Source organism: Scomber scombrus, chromosome 24 (genome assembly GCF_963691925.1).
Source record: "Scomber scombrus chromosome 24, fScoSco1.1, whole genome shotgun sequence".
Classification (NCBI taxonomy): domain Eukaryota; kingdom Metazoa; phylum Chordata; class Actinopteri; order Scombriformes; family Scombridae; genus Scomber; species Scomber scombrus.
In genome coordinates, this window is record NC_084993.1 from 11,973,363 (window position 1) to 11,997,202 (window position 23,840).

Consider the following 23,840-nt stretch of genomic DNA (forward strand, 5'->3'; position numbering starts at 1 on the left):
GTCCAGAGGTGAGCCACCGACTGCCCCCGGCTTTATAAAGAGCTCTTTCAGCTGCCTTTTTGCCGGAGCCCGTGGGATTATAAATCCTGAGGAAAAGGAGCTTTGCCTCGGTGGCATGCTTCACTGGCAAGAAATCGTTGGAGTGTGTGCGTGTGAGTGTGGGAAAAGGGGGGGGGGTTGTTGATGGGCTCGGGTGGAGAGAGAGCCAGAGCAGTGGAGGGGATGAGGAGGAGGAGGAGGAAGAAGAAGAAGAAGAAGGGATTGAAGATGGAGGGACGGTGGGAAGAACTGGGTTGCGGTGATGGATGCCGAGCAGGGAAGTGGAACACTTGGCCTTTCTGTGATTAAAGAGCTCCTGTCCTCTCTGCTTTTGACCGAACACACACACACACACAGTCGGACACACACCTGTCTTCTTTTATACATGTGGTCGATCTGGTCCTAGAATCTGCTGCGACCCCCGAAGTCAGCTATTTTAATTTGCGTGTTACTCAATGTCAGGGTTAGACTGAGGTATGGAATCAGCTTCGAGAACCACCTCGGAGCTCTACTCTCTCTCTGCCAACATGCAACACACACACACACACACACACACACACACACACACACACACACACACACACACACACACACACACACACACACACACACACACACACACACATTTTCCCCCTTTTACAGTCGCTCTACTGTTTGGGAGCCCGGCAGTTGCAAAAGCACTAATTTATTCCTGCTGCAGGTAGAACAAGCCACAAAAACCTGCAATATTTTATCTCATGTGCTGCCATTAACTCATCATTATTCAGTGTATCACATGGTTGAATTGACTTACTTACAGTCATGAGGAAATAACCCATCTCATGTTATTCATTAACAAAACTTTACTGTTGAAACTACCTCAGATTTCCAGCATGTACACAAACTCGCCTTCAAACTGGAGACTTTGAAGCTTTGTCATCTGATGTTATTTATGATCCCCGTAGCTGTTTTTGCTCCGATTCCCTTGTTAATTGTGTAGCTGTGTTGTTTCCATCCACTCTTTGTGTTTCTAGTGTTGTGAATGTTTCTTGTTTCTCAGAAATAAAGATCTTAATCTCCATGAAAAATAACAATTCAGCCACTACTTTCAGTAACTTGTCAAACCTGAAAACATGAGTAATGCACTAATAAAGTTCTTGAGACCGCAGTCTCATGCCAACATAAACCACCGTCACCGTGGCGATTAGTATTAGTCGTAGTTAGTGTTCGGTAGTGACCCATATTCGTACGGATTGTGCTTGTCGAGTCATTTCTCCTCTTTTTTGTTTGTGGTCTGGCTGTGTGAAAAATGAGAAAATGCTGTAGCTGCTTCTGTAGAAAGGAGATGAAAAGATGCAAACGGGCCTGGCACAAGTTTGTGTTGTCATTGTCGTGTTTCGTGACACAAGAATAGGAAGTGAGAACAGTCTGCTGCTCCGCACCGTCTTTCAAGAGGTTTTAGAGGATTTGGACGTGCATTTAGAGGGAAGCCTGTTTTTACATTTGTGGAGGAGAAGTGGTTTGACTTTGGCGTAAAGGGGATTTAATGTAGTCAGCATGGTGATATCGCTCTCTGTGTGTGTGTGTGTGTGTGTGTGTGTGTTCACATTTAGGACTGCAGCTATGGATTCTTTTCATCATCGAGCAGTCGTCTGGTTTATAAAATGTCAGAGTCCTTCACAAATTCCCAAATTGTCTTCAGATGTTTTTCAAGTCCAAACTTCTTCTAAGCTATCTTAGAAGAAAATAAAGCAGAGACGTGTTTTATTTCTTAACCCTCCTCTGGGGTGACAGCTCAGTGTTTAAAATCTACACTTAATCCATAGAGTAGCAGTGTTACCTTCACTCTGTTAATATATATCTTAATTTAATCAGAACATATACAGATGACATCTTTTGCTCACTCGGATGAAGCTCCGTTGAATTTTGGGTGGAGGCCAGCTCGTGTTAGCATAACAACAGAGCTTGTGCATGGTGGCAGTGACAGGAAGAAGGAAACGCCATACGATGACACCCAGATGCTGTCAGCACCTCATGTTGCCAGGTGTGCTCTACACACGCGGGGTCAGCTCCATCCTCTTCATCTCACTGTATGGCGGGGCAGGTTAAACCTGTTGGAGAGGGTGATGACTTGGCAGTGTTGGTTTAGTTTAGTTGTGTTTAAGGTTTAATGTAAAGTACAGTTGCTGTGTAGTCATTGTTACAGTTGGTAGGTTTCTCAGCAGTCTTAACTTCCTGTCACCTGTTACTTCTTCATTTTAGTGGTTTTTGTAAATAAGGAAATCAATTTACTCTTTGCTGTGTCTCTAAGCTGCAGCTGCACACACATTACAATTAAAAAGTCTGATATTAAAATCAGATATGATTTCCTCAGCTTCCTTTTTCTGTGACGACGGTGTGAAATTCGGCTTGTTTTTGTGTCTCTCGGCCCAGAAAAAGTGCTGAGCGCAATTCCTTTTCATTGCGAGGGGCAGTCAAGAGTTCACAGTTGCTCAACAGCGAGAGGAAGAAGCCGTCACAGCGACCCGCTTTATTTATGCTCTGATGTGTGTATGAGAGAGTCTGAGGAAGAGGTAACTGCAATGTGCTGAAACCCTGACAGTGTGTATTAATGATGACTGTAAACAATGGTAATATTACATTTAGAGGAACTGGAATAGAAAAAACACAGACAAAGCTTTCACACAGACTGACTCACTGAGGATGATTTCCCTATCAGTGAGGCACTTTTATCAGACTGTCTGAGGTGGAGCGTGGTAGGGAACAGAGACATTGGCCAGATTTGAATGCCCCATCCTTCTCCAGCCCATTCCCCACGCGTGTGTTTATTTGGGGATGACGTTGTTTACTCGTGCGTCATGTAAATAAACGTCCATTGCTGCTCATGGTTAATGAAGCATCTACTTCCTTTAGTGGTCTGCAGCTCGGTCGCTGGAGCGCACCCACCTTTCCTGCTTGATCTTATCACCTGACTTACTGGAAGAGAGAAAATAATCTGTAGTTTTATTGCATCATGAACATCACTGCCGGCCGCAGAGACCCATAGTTGTGGGTTTATGAAAGCTACAGGAAGCTCAAGTCTTGTGTCATTCTCCTCAAACATCACTATGAATGCACATGTTATTTTGTGGTAATCGGTATGCTGGAAGAAGTGCTTGAGCCCCATCAGCGACTCCATAAAGAGCACATTAGCATTGATCCGGGTGCCTCTCACATTCGAGATAAACTTCCTGAACGTAGCTCCCTGGAAAACGCCCGTCTTAAACTGCGCCTCCATATCTGGTTACCCTCGGGATTCACATCAGCAAGGTGGAGAACCTTTTTTTTTTTCTCTAGAGGGCTCTAATGAATAATTAAGAGGCGGGACGTATGTGAAGAAGTTCATTAAGATGCAGAGTCACACCGGTTTCCATGGCAGCGGGGCCATATTATCAGTATCACGTCCCCTTCAGCCAAGGCAACAAGGCGAGCTAGGACTCTACACACTGCTACACTGACAGAGCAGACTGGAAAGGATGGACCCATGAGATTTTCAAATGATGCCTGATAATAATCTCAAGAGTCTGAGCCAATCACACGTCACCGCTTTCACACGGAGGGGGTAATCCTAACATCAGTGAAAATGTTTCAAATGTAAATATAGTGTGTTTTTTTAGTCTTTATGATGGCAAAATGAAGATATTTAGAGTGTTTTCACATCTACATGCAAATAAACATTAATTTAAGCCTGTGTGAAAGCTGTCAATCAGTCTCTGACGTGGGCCAAACAACCAGACCAAGACCAGCTAACATAGGGGGCCTCGGTCTGGTTCCGTGTGGACTATGATGCGGTTTATTTATGGTGTGAGAACAAAGTAGGATTTCATGATAGTAGATATGAATTCAAAGACTTAACTACTGTTAAATCAATCTTCCGGTCGTGAAGGAAGGAAAAAGGCAATCTTATCTTAAGTGATCTGATCTGTATAAATGATGTGTGTTTATGCAAATAATTTGGTAACCATGGTAACGTTTAGGCGTTATCAGGACTTGATGAGTGCAGGGATTTTCAGTCAGTCAGAAAGTGAGAGTGAGTTAAAACAGTGGCTTGTTGTATTTAAGCACAGTGGCCACACACTAACTGACATTTGATGGATAAAATGATCAGTTTTGAAAATAATAGTCATCATGTCGTTGTTATCATTATTATGAATATGGTATCAGGTTCAATAAAATGCATGACTTTTATTTTTCCCTCGTGGATCCATGTAGCTGTGATGATCACAACTGACCAACTGGCTCATATAAAAAATAATCTATACATTTTATTTATAATAAAATAATCATTAGTTGCAGCTCCAGACTGCAGTCGGGGTTATTTTCATATGTCATTTCTGAAAAGTGAGGGTGCTGCAGAGCTCTGAAGTTACACAGGTGCGAGAAGTCCAAACTTCACGACATACTATTTATATTCAGGGGGAGAAAAAAAAAAGGATACATTTTCAAAGCCGATCCATAATTGATGTCCGAGGCTACATTCTAGAGCACATTTCACTACTTTTGTGCCGTTACGCAACAAGCTCTTAGAGTATGTTATTTCAGTTCAGTAGCACACACTCTCTTTTAGACCTGGAGTAATGCACCGGAATTAATCCAGACCTCCCTCGGCCCGCTTCACCTTTACGGACTGGTCCCTAAACTACACTTTAAAGATATTTTCAGCTCTGAGATGCTGGGGAAATGGACAGGAGTCTTTACCTCGCACAGCCATCTGTCCCGGTCTTAACAATTGAGCGCATGAGAGAACGAGGCCGATGGCTGTGTGATTAAGATCCTGCTGAAAGGATATTAAAGCCTGAGATGATTATATGACAACGATGTGATATCATTGACTCTAAATCCCTTTTGACGTTACTATAGAGCACATTCTGCACTCACTGGGGGGGAGGGAGTGGCAGTGATTGCTGCGAGCTGCTTGTTAACCTTCCTCTTGTTTATTGGATGTTGAGCAGGTATTTCTAAAAGCCGCAGAGGCTTTACTTTGTAAGGCATAGCTCCATCGCAATTTAATTAGAAATTGACTCGACTCTTGTCTGGAACTTTTTCCAGCGATATAATGAACAGGAGTTTTGTTCCTGGGTAATGAACGTTTTCCACTTTGCACAGTTATCGATTTTTCTCATGATCTTTCCTCGGTTTTTGTGTTTTTTGACATCAATTACTTGCATTCATAATTTAGTTCTCAACATGAATATTGACCCACTGGTTCCAGATACAAATCTATAGTTCATATATAAATCATAGTTATTTATAAGTATTAAATTCCCAGTGATGTTTACTATTTCAGTGCACTGATTTACTGTAAAGTTAATAAAAAAATATGTTTGTTCTATATATTCTGTATATATATGGTACTCCCTAATATCAGTATTGGCATCGGCTCCAAAAATCCAGTATGGGTCAGGCCCTAATTATTAGTACCATTATCTCATTTTTCCTGTTAATGACTTGTTTACCACATCTTTCCATTCTGCTCTGCTGGTGTACGCTCTCTGCTGTGCTTAAATATCAGGCTCATAAGTCCATCATTTAAAATGATAAAACAGACTCGTAGTGTTTTCATCAGGAGCACAGTGTGAAAGCTGTGTAACGAGACCCGAGGAAGCTATCCAAACTTAATGTGTCATTAAAGGATGGATATTAGGACATGGTTTTCTTTGTTGTGGCTGCTTGTTTGTATGTATGTTTGGCTGTGTACGTGCGGACGATACTATACACAGCGGACAAAAAACGCTAACAGGAAGAGGAGGATCTGAGAGGACAGTGATTTCTCTCAAGCTAGTATGACTCAATAGTTTCTGTCCTCACCTCCTCTTAAACCCGACCTGCTACCTTTCCTTAACAATAAAACTACTATTCAGCAGGTTGTTCTGTTATCTTCTCCACTTGCTAAGTATCATATATTCTGCAACTTTACCTGACTGTCCACACACACACACACACACACACACACACACACACACACACACACACACACACACACACACACACACACACACACACACACACACAAACACACACACAAACACACACACACACACACACACACACACACACACACACACACACACACACACACGCAGGGCTTCACCGGGCTGCTGCTGCTGCTGAGAGCCAGAGGGCTCCCAGCCAGACAAATTAAGATCCTGAATTAGAAACTAGAAGGTAACTGAGAGGAGATGTGAGCGCTGCTGGGGAGAGGAGAAGAAGAAGAAGAAGAAAGAGAAAGAGGAGAAGGAGGAGGGAGGTGAATTGCTGCATCACCCCCCCTGCCTCTCCCCCTTTTTTTTCTACAGATTACAGAAACACAGATTGGAAAGCTTCCTAACAAAAAAAAAAAGGAGCCGCACGATCAGTTTCGTGCTTAAATAAGACGGATGGACGTGTGTGTGTGGGGGGGGAATCAGGCCAGACGACGCAGCCAAACTGCGCCTGTGTTTGTGTTTTTCAGTAGCGGTTCAGTCGAGTGTTACCGTGCATGTTTTGGCTTCTCGCAGTGATATATACCACGGGGGGGCCAGCCTGAGCTCGAGCGCGGTTCCTCTCTGATAAACACCCCCCCCCCCCCAAAAAAAAAAAAAAAAAAAACCAGCCTTGCCATCCTCCAACACAGTCAGAGACACATCCAATCATATCAACGCTGCAGATCACACAACATTACTGTCAAACGCTTGCTTTTGCACACATCGCACAACCAGATGAGCCAATTAAACGCCACACAAAAAAAAAAATTAAGCATTTTTTACGAAGCAAGCATCTTCATTTTTCTTTCCACACACAGAAAAAGCTTACACAAGCCCTTTTATTGTTTTTGTCTTAAATGACCGAACAATTACGATGTGTCATAACCTGCTGTGAGACTCGGGCCCCCCGTCGGAAGTGGCTCGCAGCTGCTTCTGACCTATTTATGAAGCTGATGGATGGAAGGTGAAAAGAGGCTTTTGTGAGTGCGTCTTTTGTGTTTCTCTGGAACGCGATACAACCATCTCTGTAATTATCCCCTTCTACATACAGACCGCTTTAGATACAAGAAAAATACTATCAATCAAAGACCGATAAATACTACAGATTCAGTATCGGTAAGCTGATATTGAGCTGTTGAATATGAGGAGGAGGCACGGGTCAGAGGAAATGAATAGAAGCTATTGTAACTGAATATAAATAGTTTATTTGCTTCTGCTTTGTGTTTGATACATTAGCTTTATGTAAGAGACTTTGAACCTGTGTTTTTAACTTGTGTTTTATTGTATTATAAATGAATTTGGTTTTAACCTCAGTGTGTGTCTGCATGCTGTTTTGGGTCAACAGAAGTTATTGGATTTTTTATTAGACGTTCCACTCAACACCGCAACAAATTTGCTGTGGAATACATTTAAATTGAATGCGTTTTTTGTGCTCTTTTTAAATAAGAAGTGCTGTGTGGTTTACTGCAACCTCATGTAACCTTTACACATAACATCAGCAACAGCAAGAATAATACTGATATTAAAGAAAATAGAGCTCAGCAGATGTCCAAATTCAGGTAGAATTGAATCGAAATTGAAAAAGTGGATCTGATTTATCCCTGGTATTGAAATACAGATATATGAGAGAATTTTGCTGGTTTTCTTGCAGTGTTGCATCCATGCAGGCGGCTCTGGTCCTGACCTGGTTAGAGCTGCTTTGAAAGAGAAAGAGAGAGAGAGAGAAAGAGAAAGAGAGAGACGGCTGAAGAAATCCCCTCCCCACACTTACTTAGCCTCATTTACAGCCACAGCGCTCCGATGCAGATGAGACTACATCTAAAAAAACATCTTCTTTTTTTTTGGCTTGATTGCATGCTGGAAAGATTGTATTTTTTTATGTGTGTGTGCGTGTGTGCGCGTGTGTGCGTTAACGCAAAGCCAGGGGCGTTTATTTAGCTGCGCACAGACTGCCTCAAGGTTGTCAGCAAGGCGAGTTGAACTATTTAACACAAGTGCTGCGGGGCGGTCTGGGTTTTTTTTCTTTTTCTTCTTCTTCTTCTTGCATTGTGTGCAAAAGTTTGATGGTTTTGGCCAAATGTGTTGTCATCGGCACGGCTGTGTGCAGTCAGCAATAAAGAGAGCGAGCATGAAAGTGGAATATAACTATTAAATGTTTACTGGAATCTGCCTGGTCGGCGTTTTTCCTCACAGGTCTGAGATGCTGTTCACACAGTGGAGGAAATTAAAGTCGTTTTAAAAAAAATATCTACTGTAAAGACTACCTGCCAAAATCAAGTTGTTTGTGGTAATCAGGGATGAAACTAACAATTATTTTCATTATTAATGAATTGCTTAATCACTCGGCATCAGTGAACCATGAGTTACTGTCACTGTACTGTTAGTGTGACTAAAGATGCTAAATATTGCTAAAGATCACATTTTTTGATAAGCAAGAAAAAAATAATTTCTTATGGGAGGTCAATCAATGAAAATAATGACTGATACTGCACAGTGCTGATGTTAATTTAGCTCATTTATTATTTATTTATTCTGTATTTTCTTAGTGTTCATCTCTAAAATTGGTTAACAATGTAAAATAACCTTAAATATGCTCTAAAAAAAAGGTAAAGTATCTCATATTAGTGCAAAGTTGGTGAATAATCCACTTAAAAAAGGTCTATTATCATTTCAGTTAAAATTCACTATATCAGCCTTCATATCTATTATTGGTGAATTTGTTTTTACCCCTCTAAAATCAATATCGGTATCGGTTTCAGAAAGGACTCTACTTTCATACAGGACTACAGAAACCACAACATATTTACATTTAAGATGAAGGGAGCAGAGAATTTGGGTGTTTGGTTCTTAAAAATGACTTAAAACAACTAATCAGTTCGTGGGACTAACATTGTCCCTGACATTTTGCCCTGTGCGATTTATTTAGCTATAGTGGGAGTGGATAAATAAACCTTTGACCTTTTGTCAGACATATGTCCCACACACACACACACACACACACACACACACACACACACACACACACACTAACACGCCTCTGTCATTAGTCTAGTAGAAAAACCTGCTCAGAATAAAACAAAATGTAAAAAAGGCAACGTGTTTGAAATTCCATTAGTTTTGTTGCTTGTCAGTGAGGAAAACAGATTATAGTCTATTCAAATGTTCAATATTTTAGGGAACTACACGCTTTTTATTTTGTTTTTCTTGCACAAACTCCACACAGTCACATAAATCATAAGCTTTACACTGGCAGGGCGAGACCAGCCTGTTCTGTGTAGCCCCTCCTTTCAGAAGTCACAGAGGCATTAGAAGTAAATCAAGATTAATACATTATTGACAAAGGAAAAGGTTAAATGCACAGGGTGTGTCTCTGTAGTAGGAACAGGTGTAACAAATACCTGCTGGCTACTTCATCTTCCTCTAAGAGTGATCCAGATTAACTTCATGATGCCTCCCCTCCCTGCAGCTTGCATGTCAGGATTTAAAGCTTTGATGTGTCTGCTGGAAATGAAAATGTTTGAATTTGACGGATTACTGACTGACAGTTTACTCTGAATTATGTCAGACGCTGTCCAATTATCTGTGTTTTTTTATAGTGATATTGCACGTGTAGGGTCTGGGTTGGGCTGTGTGTGTTTACCTAACCAGCTACCTGTCTGTCTCCTCTTGTGTCTCCTCTGCAGCAGGAAGCATGCAGCGAGCCGGCACACTGAGATGTTAGTGAGAGCTGAGGATGGGTCAGAGAAGGAAATCCCGCCGGTGAGGCAAACAAGCCCCTGCAAAAACCATCACAGCTACACCGACTGACACAGCCATGCCCAGCCTGCCCTCCTGATTCTCCTCCTCCTCCTCCCCCTCCCCATCCCCGCCCCCTCCCCTCCTCTTTCCTCCGTCCTCCTGCGGCCTCTCCCCCTCAGTCATAACCAGACTCGCAACCCTTCTGACTAGCCGTGGCAGAGTCAGCAGCATGGCGACACCTTTCCTGTGGAAGCTGTCGTCCCAGAAGCTGGGCTTCTTCCTGGTCAGCTTCGGCTTCATCTGGGGCATGATGCTGTTGCACTTCACCATCCAGCAGCGGGCCAGCCACGAGAACAGCGCGGTGCTACGGCAGCAGATCCTGGACCTCAGCAAACGCTACATCAAGGCGCTGGCTGAGGAGAACCAGAGTGTCATGGACGGGCCCTACGTGGGAACCATGACGGCTTACGGTGAGTCAGCAGCTCTCTTAACTGCTGCTCAAGTGACCTGATGTCAGTTTGACTGTTTGAAGGAAGTCAAACTGATCTTTCAAGGTTGTGTGAGGATAACAATAGCATAGAAAAGGTCAAATGTGCTGGAAGTGATTTGATAATTAGATAATTAGCAGGATTAGTCTGCTATTCTTTCATTTTCATCATCATTACCAGGCAGTAATACAACAAACGGAACACCTTTAACAGAGTTATCATTGCATTATGATGTAGACCTGTTTTTACATCTGCTTTACATCGCCTATATTCAAGAAGTCTGGTCCAGGAGGTTTAACGCTGACACAGCTGCATCAGGGCCTAATAAGGTAATAGCACAGGTCCAGAAGAGCCATCAATAAGTTATTCATGCCATTAATAGACCTGTACGGCTCGACGGGAGGCTTCATTAGAAACCTGAGATTGGAATTGATTGTTCTCTAATGCTCAGAGAAACAACAGGATACAGTAAAGCTCTTGGAGATTAAATCGGCTCCCAGGGAACATAAAGAAGAGATTGGAGCCGCTCAAAGAAACCAACAGCTAACATTCCATGTAATTTTGAGGCATACTGGCCAGTAATGACGGCAGCACGTGTAGTGCGCGTCTTATCTCTCAGATTTTGACCTTTTTTTACATCATACAGCTTCTTTAATCTCTTTTCCTTTGTGTGCTATGAAAAAACAGATTAAATAACCGCTCAAATCAAACAGCAAGACATCAAGACATGTTTCTTACATTTGGGTTTTAAGCTTTCATTTTCGAGTCTTTCTTTTTTTGGATTTAAATAACGTTCATGTCGAAGATTACAATCAGCTAGAATACAGGCTATAGTTGGAAGTGAGCGATTTGCCTTACTTTCAGCACTCCTCAGGAGCATCAGAGGTCTGTCAGGGAGAGATACCTCATCTGGTTAGACTGGTGCTGAAGGAATGTGTCAATCAGCAGAAACTTGTTTTTATAGTACAGGACCAGTAATTACGTAGTCCTGTACTCCTACTCTACTTTACATCACCTCCCTTTTCATACAAGCAAAAGAGGCATGTTATACATTTACTATACATGCTGTACAGTAGGAGTGATCCTGCTCTAATTAATTTGGGTTAGATGTAATCTAAGACCAGCCCATAGATTTCCAGTCTCCAGGGACCAGTGTCCTGTCCGGTTTGTTTTGCTCCCTTATATGATGGATCGACATTCACAGTGCCGTCGAAGCTGCAGAACAGCCAGCTGACCGCCGTCCAATATCACATCAGAATCCATTTCATGTCCTTGATTAAATAGCGAGGCAGCAGGATACTCTGTGCTTCCTCGATCACTTGGTTCATTGTCCTGATCCCATCTGTAATGAGTTTAAGGTGAACCAGGGTTTCCTCCTCTGCAACCCCGAAATGACCCATAAAATCTTAATGCATGGGAATTGAATACGGAAGCCCATTTGGAGCGCGGTTGGATGGTCGGTTTATTGGTCAAGCCGATTTTTTAGAAACCCACCTGTTGAACAGCATGAAAGAACTGTCCTGGAAGCCTGAAGAAACTATAGAATGTAGTTTATTCACATACAAAATATGATAACATAATGCAAACATTTAACTGTACAAACATGATTTAGTTGAATACATTTACTGATAAAAGAATGTATTGAACAATATCTAAAGGAAAACATTTAGCTTTGCAAACATGCTTTATCTGCCATAACAAAGCAACTTATCTTGACCTTTAACTTATTCAAATAATGTAAATAAAACAAACAGCTGGCATTAATATCACATCAAATTCCTTTGTCAGGGCAGCAAACATTTCTAATGTTTACAAGTACAGCCAAGATTTTAAAGTCAACAAGTGGATACAAAGGCATGCTCATACATTCAACTGTAAGATTAAATAAATGTCAAACATATTAAATGTGTTCTGGTAACACACACTCAGTGCTTCAGCTTACGTTGAATGTGTTTCAGGGTTCAGGTTGGGCTTGGTGATTACTCTCTCAGTCTCAGGTTGGGCTCAGACAGAAATATGCAGGATTGTAATGTAATGCAATATAAACTCACTCATGGAGGAATAACTACCAGGCAAGTGGGTTTTCATGCTTGCAGTTTGACAGATATTTGACAGGGAGGAAAAGAAAAACAGAAAAGAAATATGATCATGCTGTTGAGGTCATCATCAATATTGAGGCTAGTAAAATCTAGATTTGCATCTTTTGGGTGACAAAACTCAGTTTAACTTACATTTTTCTTCCATATTTATAATTGTTTAATTAAAAATGACCTATATTTCTTCATGTATGCCTGCAAAGGAGAGTTTTGCAGGTCTGGATAAAGTCTGTATATTTGTTGTAAATTATACAAACCCAGTGACGTAAATTGCACTGAATACACCAAATGTACTGTAAGATTTACTGCAATCTTACTAATGTTTCACCATATTAAATCATAAATGAACACATTAAATCCACCACATTCACTGCATTAAATCCAAATGAAAGAAATACCCAACAAATATCAAAATCACCCTAAAATATCTGCCAAACATGCAATAACCCACAACGATCCGCTTTTTCAGCATTTTGAATTTTTCAGGTACACAGTAGTCCCAAATAATGACTGCGTGAGGAAGCGATGGAGAGATGTGTCACTGTAAATAGAGCTCAAATGCTGATAGCCTGCAGCTCAGCCTTCAATACAGAGTGTTAGGACTCAACCTGAAACTGAAGTAATATCAGTCTTTACAGCGAGGGATGTTGTACTAGTGGTGGCTGAAAAACTTGAATTAAAGATAAGATCTGTTTTGTTACAACACCCTGTAGATTCCAGCAGTCGTCCCATCAGTTCCACATGTGCAAACATAAACACCTCATGCTATCCCTTCCTTTTCACAACAACTCAGACATAACAAGGATATGATCTTTCCCTTTTCCAGCCCCCCCCCCACCTCCCCACCTGAAACTGACCCTTGCAGCTTGGGTGTGACGAGCCACCTGACACCGTCTCCCGTTACTGCGCATCTCAGCAGCCTTTTGTGGCCTTCTTTTGTGGCGCGGACACACATCGCAATCTGCCTGGTCCCGCTCCGTAGGGCCGGTATCAGAGTTCAGGGGAATCCAGCTGCCCACAGCAAGCGCTGGGTGTGGTGTCAGCTTGTATTGCTGTTCTAATCCTGTACGTCCTCTGGAAGGTCACTGTGTGCTCCTTCTGCTTCTGCCTGCTCTTTGTTATTGAACGCTGGTAAGATATGGAGACCGCTACCAGGCCGGGTCAAGGCTTGTCTTATGGATGACAATAAACAATAGGGATGATGAATACTGAGGGCTTATGTTGGCTTGTAATTATTTCTTTTTTTAATGCTCACAGGCTTAATGAAAGATCCCAAGTCATTGTATATCCAGATGATTATCTTATATGACATTATAGTGAAGTTCAGTGTGTTTGCTGCTCCTGGATTTGTTTTTCAGCTGCATCACCTCGCTAAAAAATATTGAGACAGGCAGAAATGTGTCCCTAGGTGTGCTATTAGTCATCTGGTTACCTGGCAGCAGTGTTAGTGTACAGAAGGACAAGCTAGATCATTATTCACGGCACCATGGAGGCTTCTCTAACTCAGTGACTAATGAAGGTCTCAGAGCCTCACATTTAATTATTGTAAAAATTTGCCTTAGTACAACGTGTGCTTCTTGACATTTGTTATCTTGAACATCTTGACTCGATGTCTTTCTTTTTTAATTTTCATACAGACCAAACTCTGCATCGTCACCTTGCATATTTTCCAGAGCATTTTGTTTTGAGCATTCTTGTTGTGAACCCACTGCACTCTTCACATTGCTTTTCACTCATCATTGGATGCACGTTGCATTGTATTATCAATCAATCACTCAGTCACTCAGTCAATCTTTATTTATATAACACCTTAGTTCAAAGTGCTTCACAGTTGATTGAGACAGACAGAACAAGTGAAGGCCAATGAAAGCATAAAGAAAAGGAACAAATGACAAAGAAAAAAAATGAGACCAATGCACATGAAAGAAAATAAGTGACACAAAAAGTGAAAACTATGTTAAATTAGATTTAAAAAATAATATAAGATATATAAATATATACATAGATGAAAGATAGATAATGTTTAATAAAAGCTAGACTAAAGCCAGGTTAAAATCATGTCTTTCTCAATACAGTGCAGCATGTTTGCAGTTGTGCAACTGGTAGGGCAGCCATCTTTCTAAAATCACAGTCTGGACTCGCTGTTTACACATGTTTGAGAAAATACTCTCAATTCATTACGCTAACAGGAAAGACCTGTCAGATGTCAGGTCTGTACATACAAGGAGCCAAAAGAACATAGAGGCACCACTACTGTACAACATAAACTTAAAGGAGATCTATTATGCTCATTTCCTGCTCTATGTTTTTATTCAGCGACTCCACTAGAGTAGCTTTGCATGATTAACGGTTTTTAAAAAACCTCTTTATTTATCTTATATTGCTTCTTTATGTGGCCCCTCAGTTCAGCTTCTCTCTCTTTAAGGCCCACTCCCGATTGTCCCGCTCTGTTCGCTTCTGATTGGCCAGCTTCAGGAAGCCTAGTGAAGGGGCAGCACGTATCAGAATGGTGTTAAGTTACTGCTGATGAAAACTCAACATTTCCTGCTTTTGATACTTCATATAAAAAGCTTTTAAACGGCTAAATAAAGGAAGACTTTTACAGTAAATGAAACGTGTTCCTCACCAAATTAGCAGAGCTTTGTTAGCAGCTGCTATTCTACAATACAAACAGTTCTACACATCTACATATGAAGATGTATATATGTATATATATATATATATATATATATATATATATATATATATATATATACATATATACATATGACAGAAAATAAGGAAATACATAATAGGTCCTCTTTAACATTGCCTTCAGTTTATCTGACAAAAAGAAATCTATCTCATGTTTAAAACCAAATCTGAATGGTTACTTCCCTGCCTGAAAACAAAAACCAAAAACACTTCTCTGTTATTGCTGCTGGTTGATGCAGAACACATGTTGGGATATTTGTCTACCCAATTTCCACACAAGTCAGCTTCTCAAAACTAAATTTGCTGTACTTGTCAAAACATATGGAGCGAACAACACAACATACTGTGAAAAGTTGTGCTTTTTGTTTTTTTTGTTTTAATACAAATGTCAATGAGATTTTGAATGAAGTTTTCTCATTCCTGGAACAGAACCTGGAAGTTGTGGTTTCACGTTAGCCTCCATTGGCACATATGAGCGGCTCACCTTCCCTATTGTACAGCATGGTTGAAACTGGCTATACTACAAGCTGAAATATTAAACATTTGATTCCCTCTCATGCTCAGCCCTGACGCTAGTGGGCACCGGCATGTGTGCCAGAGGTGAACAGAGGGGGGCATTAACTCCAGGCGCCCCCCCCCCTTCCTTTTTTCCCCCCTAATTATGTACAGCCCGATAGCTTGGCAAGGCCCCGTGCTCCGAATCTTTCCATTTGGTTTCTTCCTGTTCTCACTCTTGCTACGAGCTCTGTGCATCAGCTCCTCCCAGCGCACAGAGCTCATCCAAATCAGACAAATGCTCTGGCGTTTTCTCTTCACACCAATCAGGCTGGCGCGCCGTGCCAGGGCCTCGTCGCGCCCCTCGCCAATCTCTCTGACTTGATGAAAACTGGCGTGTCCAATGCATCACCGCGAGGTGGGAAAAATGTGGCACTCGTATGTGATAGACAAGCTGCAATTATCATCATCTCTGGGAAAACTAATGCATGATGCACTCTGAATCTCTGCTGTACACACAGAAGCCAATGCATACCTAATATAATACACTGTTGGTTTGATGATTTTGTGCGGGGCTCTTTGCTGATGACAAATAGCACGTTGATGATAACATAATTGTGGTTGGTGGTGTGTGTGTGTGTACCGGTTACAACGACTCAACTTCACATTTCCCTCTAAATGTCAGTGCAAACGCCGCAGGTTACAGTATCAGACAAATACCACAAGATCTCAAAATGCCACGTCTTAATATCACGGTTGCCATTTTGAATGCGCGCCCTACCCCGTCTCATTACTGTTCAGCATCCCCCCACCACTGCCTGCCTGTTACGCCATTAGCTGTGTCCTGTGCAGATAAACGCTCGTGGAAAGAAAGATGCCCACAGAAACGCAAAGACCCAAATTAAACAGCAAGGTCACTGGCAGCGGCGTGGCGGCCCCGGTTTTACATTTAAATGAGCCTCGAGCCGGCTGCCTGAAACCCGACGAGTCGTTGTAAAAGGAGATGAAGTGTCCCCCCCTTCCTTAATACATTTTCAGACATAGTTGAGAAACGCAGCAGCATAAATTACATTCATTCACTGTAACCATTAGCCTGGTGATAATGAAAGAATTGGATGTTTTCTCTTAATGCTCAGATACAGTTAATCAGATACAAATTGAGTCTATAAGTCCTAATTAGCCTTATATTTAAGAGTTAGGGTTAGGGTTACTCTGATGTTGATATCTTACCTAAAGACTAAAATCTGCTTGTGTATATATTCTATCCCACATACTAAATTTGTATGTATTTATTAGGAAGTTTTGTTGCTATCAAGGCTAGTTGTAGCCATGTTAGTGGTGTAATTCTGTGGATAGTCTGGATGTCTGGCTCTTAGTCATTCCACCACTTTGATCCAGGTCCAACTACTGGATGGATTTCAGTGAACTTTTGCTCAGACATTCATGGAGCACAGAGGTTCCTAATCCTTTGGTTAGATTTGGTTTGGTTTGGTTTGACATTTATGGTTTTGAGAGAAATGCCTCAACAAATATTGGGCAGATTCCTAAGACATTTGGTGATATTTGAACTTTTTATATCGGGTCACCACAAGGTCAAAGCTTTAATTTGTCCAATACTCAGTTTATGACCAAATACCAGCCAAACTAATTCCCATTAGCCTCAACTGTGCACTAGTGCATGTTCAATGCTATTAAATAAAGATTTGGTAACAGTATACATGTTAAATACCAACGTCATCTGGTTAGTAATAACATAATACTGTATTATGGTTTGTTGGTGAATTAGCAGAGGTATTTTAAATTCTAGTCAATGAGGATTTTGGCATTTTGGACAAACTATGTAGTCAGTAAATGGTTTGTCCAAAAGAGAAGAACAAATTGAAAAAACAAATCTAAGGTATCCTTTTCAAGATTGTTTGTTCATTTCTATGCTGATATATATCGTTATCGGATCAGTATCGGCCTCAAACATCCAGTATACTTTTCTAGGATATCGGTGGCGAAATAATAAACGACCCCAGTAATATAATGCACATTCTCACTTTCAGACCTGAAGAAGACCCTCGCAGTGCTGCTGGATAACATCATGCTGAGGCTGGGCAAGCTGGAGTCCAAAGTGGAAAACATCTACAATGGCACGGGGGGAAACCTGACCAACGGCACCAGCACTGCCACACCCAGCAACCCCAACCCAGAGAAAGTTAACGTGGCAGGTTTGTCTTGGAATTTATTCTGCTTTTGTGTGCTTGTGAGGGCGAGGCGATACAGGAGAGGAAAGCTGTTCTTTACTTTCTATAGTTGGCTTCAGAAAGTTATTATTCACAAGCACCGTGACTCATGTTTGGGTCAGTTTCCTACAGTTTATTCTTCTAGATGAACCTTGTTGTTCAGGGTATTAACACACACAGCAAACATATTGTAGTTGATACCAATTAAAAGCTGATGGTTTGTGTTTTCTATGAGCGTTGCACGACCCCTTTTTATTTCCAAATTCCCATAGTGAAAATCTTTCCCCAGGCACGCACCCAACTAAACCCCTTCGCAGTATTGCACAGTGCACACCAGGCACTTTATAGGACCAGACCACATCCTTGGACATAATTCAAATAAGGCCTCCGTTCACGCTGCATGACCCTTTTATTAGTTTTCATTGATTTTCCTGCCAGCTTTCAGATGATGAATTCAGCCCAGCAGAGAGAGTCGAGGTGTTGGTTTTTTTCCGGGATCTCGAGACTCGCTCTAGGGTTGTTTGCGCAGCATTAAACAGTGAGAATGTGGCGTCTGCGCTCTGAAGCAATATATGCAGAATTGGATAAGGCTGATTGAGTTGTACAAAATGACATTTTGAACGGTTTGGATCCTGATGACAGATGCTGCTTTGGCATCTTTAAGCAAATGTTAAATCCTCCTTTGTAACTTTTTCTCTTTTTAAAACCTCTCAATAAACCACATAAACAGAACATAAACATCACATGAAAGTGACTGAACATTATGAGTGTTTCATAAGATTGCATGCAGCCGTCTGACTCTCATGATGACTCACTATAGCAACCTGACTTCCTTCTGTCTTTAAAATCTCGAGGACAGCTAGCCACTAATGCCACATCCTTTGACACACTGTCTTAACAGCAATTTCGGTGTACCTCTGTCTGACTCTAAAACAATCATTTAGTTTAGAACAGGTGCTTTGTCTTGTGCTCTCCGACCCTCAGAGTGCTTTTCTCTTATCCTGAAATCAATTATTCTGCTCTGTGATGAATTAAAGATAATGTAATCATGATAAAATGTACTTGGTGTCTTTTTAAAAACACATTAATTTCAATTGAAGGTAGATGTGGCTGTGAGTATTAGATTATAATTAACACAAATTTACCTGGCAGCAGTTTTGATTATAAATTAATCACTTAAGTTATTGTTTAAATGGCAAAAATCCAATTTGTGAAGGTGCTCAAATGTGAATGTTTGCCAATCGTCTTAGTCAATATTGAATAATTCAATAATATGATAGTGAACTGAATATGTTTTGGTTTTGGATTGTTGGTTGGAGAAAACGATTTGAAGAAGAGATTTTTCACTATTTTCTTACAAGCAATTAATCATGAAAATAATCAGCAGAATAACTGATAATGAAAATATCATGACTGCCAACAAATGATATAAGTTCTCGGTATTGTAATATAAGGTTACAAAAAAAGACATTAAAAGAAACAATAGACAAATTGCACCATTAAATAGGCAGACTTGTTATATAAAATCTCATCTAAAATAACTGGTTTTGGCAGCCTAAGCGTTTCAGTCAGTATGTGCAGTAGTCGGTCATCTGACTGTAAATGTCTGTTTTCAGTCTCACCATAGTGGACTCTGCAGAATTGACACTAATCTCATACTCTGTTGTCCAGTCCGCTCTTGGCTCCAGCCCTTGTGTTTTGGACCGATAGTAGCTGGACCCGTGACACATGTCAATAAAACTCCAGCATCCTTCACGGACAACGCTTGAATCCTGAACGCAGGTCAAGCCGACAAAGCAGCACCCCACATCTCTCTTGGCAGCAAACTAAAAGCCAAGAACTCCAGAGTCCTCATCGGAGCATGTCTCCTGTCTCGGAGTGGGCGGCGGGCAGTTCCATTGCCAACTCCGCTAGTGCTCCTCCCTGACTGGAAGGCAATTACAGAGATAAGAATCTGGACAGTGAAGGGAACACGCCTGCCTTTCAGAGAAGCTGCTATCAAGATGGAGTCGAGCAGCAGCCTTGGGACCGCACCGCTTCCATACATTTTCATCGCCAAGGACTCGGCGGGTCGGGGACCGAACCTGACTCTGTCTCACTTGAAGTAGAGGATGGGTTGAACTTGGCCACATCACACATAGCGGTGATATTATTTGGAGGTTTACACCCTCACTCAATCTGCTTGAGTACTAAATCTCTTCTATTATCCCGGGGGAACAAAACAAGAAGATGTTCGGCTCAGTAACGGCTCCCAAAAATAAATATCCATCAATTCACCTGAATGCATTTTCTTTTGAATTAGACATTTTATATAACAAGTGACAGAGCCACAAACAAACACACACACACAGGAACGACAATACATGTAGAAAGAAATCTCATCATCTGCGCTGCTGGGGGATGACACAGCTTATTCTGTTTGTTGCTCTTGATTTATTTTGCCTTCCCATGCTCGCTCTTTGAAATCCCACACTGCTCAAATATGATCCAGGCTATTTTGAAAGAAAAACATGAATGAATGCCCAAAATGTTTAGGGACTCTTCTCAAGGCCTCTGATGATTTACTTAGGATGCAGAAAATGGGAGTTTACAAAAAAAATCAGAATTTTATTTCAACCAAAAAAAAAAGATATAGTCAGACGCCATAATTGAACCTCCCGTCGACATGTAAGCGATCGCAGCAATAAGGCCAAATTTTCTCTGGCTACTTGCTGCTGCTGTTGAAGCGAAGCAGCTGTGCACACACTGTCTCTTGTGATTGCTCATCTCACAAGAATGTGCCCTTGCAGCGTCGCCACCCTGTATTAAAGCCAGAAGATGGTATTTGGGTACTGGAATCCTTACGAAGGGGTGTTGCCAAAAAAAAAAAAAAGAAGTTGGTTGGAAGGCTGGACCAAATGTGACCAACAAAAAATAGAGGCAAAAATTAAAATACAACAATAACTTGAGCTATAGCAACAAATACATACACCTGCCACCTACTCTCTCTCTCTCTTTAGCCTCACCTGATACCTCACTTTCAAAACATAAATAATGACATTGATGCAGACACACACACAGTGTTATGAGTTTTGAGTACACCAAATACAGATATAATTGTAAAGATTCATTTACCTACCTCAACTTGACAGAGCCCCGTGAGTCACTGCTAAGTGCTTCTATCACTGATTACAAATGATCTGCCCACCATCACATCTCGAAAAGAAGAGGACTGAACCCCTTCAACACAATATAACATTGTGAAACACAGAATACTAAACTGAAACTGCGTAACAATTGTGCAGCGTGACCAAAATGATCAGAAACATTAAACTGAAACTAGCAATTTTAACACAAAACCACTAATAATCTTAGAAACCAGGGCTTAGTGAAAACGCCCCACTTTCATTGCTTTATAGTCACGCTCCATTGTTTGCGCTATAGAAAACAGCACTACCGAAAAAGATGCCTTTCATGCAGCAACACTTATTCTCTCCAAGCACAAGAATAGCTGAGGCATTCAGCCTTGTGTGCTGATGCATTTAGCAACAAGGACAACAGGCGCAGAAGGCCTTTATAGGATCAAAATGGGGTACAGGTATGCCTGTTATGTGCTTGTTACCAGCCCCATACTAACAATAGTACTTCATCAGCCTTGGTCTATTGATGTCCTTCTTTTTTTGTCATTTATTCTTTATATACTTACATATAACAACTTATTATGATTGTTGTCTACATTTCTATTTTATACAAAATTTCATTATGTTATTTTACTTTGTTAGCTATCTTATTCCTTGTGGAAAAGGGATGCATGGAGTTATGGATAAAAACTGTACGCCTCATGTATAACTTTTTCTATTATTTGTACAACATACAGCTGCGTTTTCTTCAATAAAGAATTGTTAAAAAAAAACCAACAACAAGTCGATTGGCCTTGGTTGCTGCTTAGCAGGAGGCAGATGGGACCCGGTCCAACAGCGGTCTGTGACGCCGTGTCTTGCCGTGGTTCGCTGATGTGGCTAATCAACCTCCCCAGCAGTGTTTCATTTGCGAGCCTGGCCCATGGAAATGTAATCTCGTTCTACACGCACACACACACAGACCCCCCGGTGTAGAGACAGATGTAATGAATGATCAGGTGGTGATTTGCAGCCACCTAACTAGCCCCTCACACCTCTCTCCTTCTCTGCGTCTCTTCCCCTCTGCGATATATTTCCCCACCCTACGCGAGTGTTTAAAGTTATCAATATTCTTTCCGTTTCTGCCAGGCTGCCGCTGACTTTTGGGCTGATTTGTACCTTTCTGTCACCCTTGACATCCTTGGGTTGGCTTTTTTTCCGTAAACAGAGACCCGTGCGTTCGCAGCTCAGGGCGTCTTCTCTGCTTTGTCTCCTGCATCTCTGCGTGTCATTCACAGTGAAAGATGAGATCCGAGGTGCGGATGTCAACAAAGGACAGAATTTCTGACCTGCTTTCAGCACGATTTCATTGGCCAAAAGTGGCGCCTCTGACACCGAGAATCAGCTGATGTTTTTATTTGTGCAAACTCAGAAAAGAGAGAATATCAGCATTCAGAAAAGTCAAGCCACCATCATACTATTAGCATTTTAATACTGGAAACATCTTGTCGGGCCTCTCTCTTGGATTCCGAGCGCAGTCTGTGGTCTCCATTATGTTCTGGAAGGCCTGTTTACTCCTTCAGCGTGCAGATCAATACTAATAAAGTACACACAAACCCACTCAGTGCTAATACGTTTCTAAGAGAGGCTGTCTGCACCAACACACGAGCAAAACACTCGCATGAATGCCGACACTCATCATCCCACACTTTACTGTAAATGGCACAGCAGCGTATAGTATAATTGTAAACAGATTTCAAATAAATCGTTACTTTTGTAGGTGTAATGATTCATATTAATAGTTTTCTTCACCTTTTTTGATCCAGTGCTCTAAATAGACTGAATAAAAAAAATGTTAATTATGTCATCTTTTTTTTCCTTTCCTATTCCTGCAGCTTAATTCTTGGTCTAATTTGCTGATTTGCTTTAGTAGCTTTAATAGCAATGAGATGATACCAAATAAATCCTGCCAACCAATCAGATTTGAGCCATCACGCCTGAATCTCGACCTCTTTTTAACGTAGCAATGTGGAGAAGAACTCTTTCTCCATGTCTTGTCTGTGAGACCCTGATGTGACACAGCAGGCAGGACTGAGCTTCTCCAGGACTTTCCCTCCTCGCAGACCAACAGGAAACGAGCGCAGACAGCCTTTTCCACTCTGTTGTGTGTTTGTGTGTGCGTGCGTGCATTTTTCCATTCGCGTATGGAAAAGCTCACAAACTGTTCACACGACTATCTCGCAGGTCCCCTGAGACCCCAATCCATATGGAGCGCGTCAGATCTTCTTATAGCGCCGTTGTAAACAAACAGCGCGGAAAGATTTGCTTTCATTACGTTATAGCCGAGGAATGCCTTCTCAGGCTTTTTTGGGAAATCATCTCCCAGTTACATGTTAATCATTACATCACAAATATCCCACCACACCTGGAAGTATATTTACATTTCCCCCCTCTCCAGAAAAATGTTGAATATACACAACATACTTTACAGTCATGTTGTTTATAATGGAGACAAAAACTGAGAATGCAAACATCTTTACAATTCATACCAGAGATACCAGTATCATAGCAACCGTGTGCTGCTGGACACCGAGGAGTCACTTAGATTTAGGTGACAATGAAGGAAGGAGGTACAAAGCTATTTCACTGTCTGTTCAATGTAATCCTTTAACCCAGACTTAAGAAGAAAAGACAATGTACTGTATGTGTGGGTTGCCACAACAGTCAGCATGGATTAGATGTGCCGTGTGATAGATTAATACAACACAAAAGACCAAAACAAACTGGTAAAACCATCCAAAATGAACACAAGAGGACAAACACTCGCACAAATCAGCCACTAACCCATGTTATCCCTGGGGTAAGAAACAAAAAAGCACTTAATTGCACCCTGAAAGGACCCATTTCCTCTTTAATCATATTTAATGTATCTAAATAGCAAAAGCAAATTCCCTTGACCCATTGTTGCAAATGGAGGGGCAGA

General features: G+C 41.4%; 1 protein-coding gene across 2 annotated transcripts in view; it reads left to right on the plus strand.

The window, feature by feature from the left end:
* The window catches only part of mgat5 (alpha-1,6-mannosylglycoprotein 6-beta-N-acetylglucosaminyltransferase), an 85,538-nt gene that overhangs the window by 2,164 nt on the left and 59,534 nt on the right, over window positions 1–23,840 (plus strand). Inside the window, exons 2-3 of one of the 2 annotated variants that reach the window (XM_062414591.1) lie at window positions 9,704–10,228; window positions 17,580–17,744. In XM_062414591.1, coding sequence (XP_062270575.1) covers window positions 9,988–10,228; window positions 17,580–17,744 — 406 coding nt within the window. In that variant the 5' untranslated portion in view covers window positions 9,704–9,987. The remainder of the gene's footprint in view (window positions 1–9,703; window positions 10,229–17,579; window positions 17,745–23,840) is intronic. The other variant, XM_062414592.1, reaches the window with a different exon arrangement.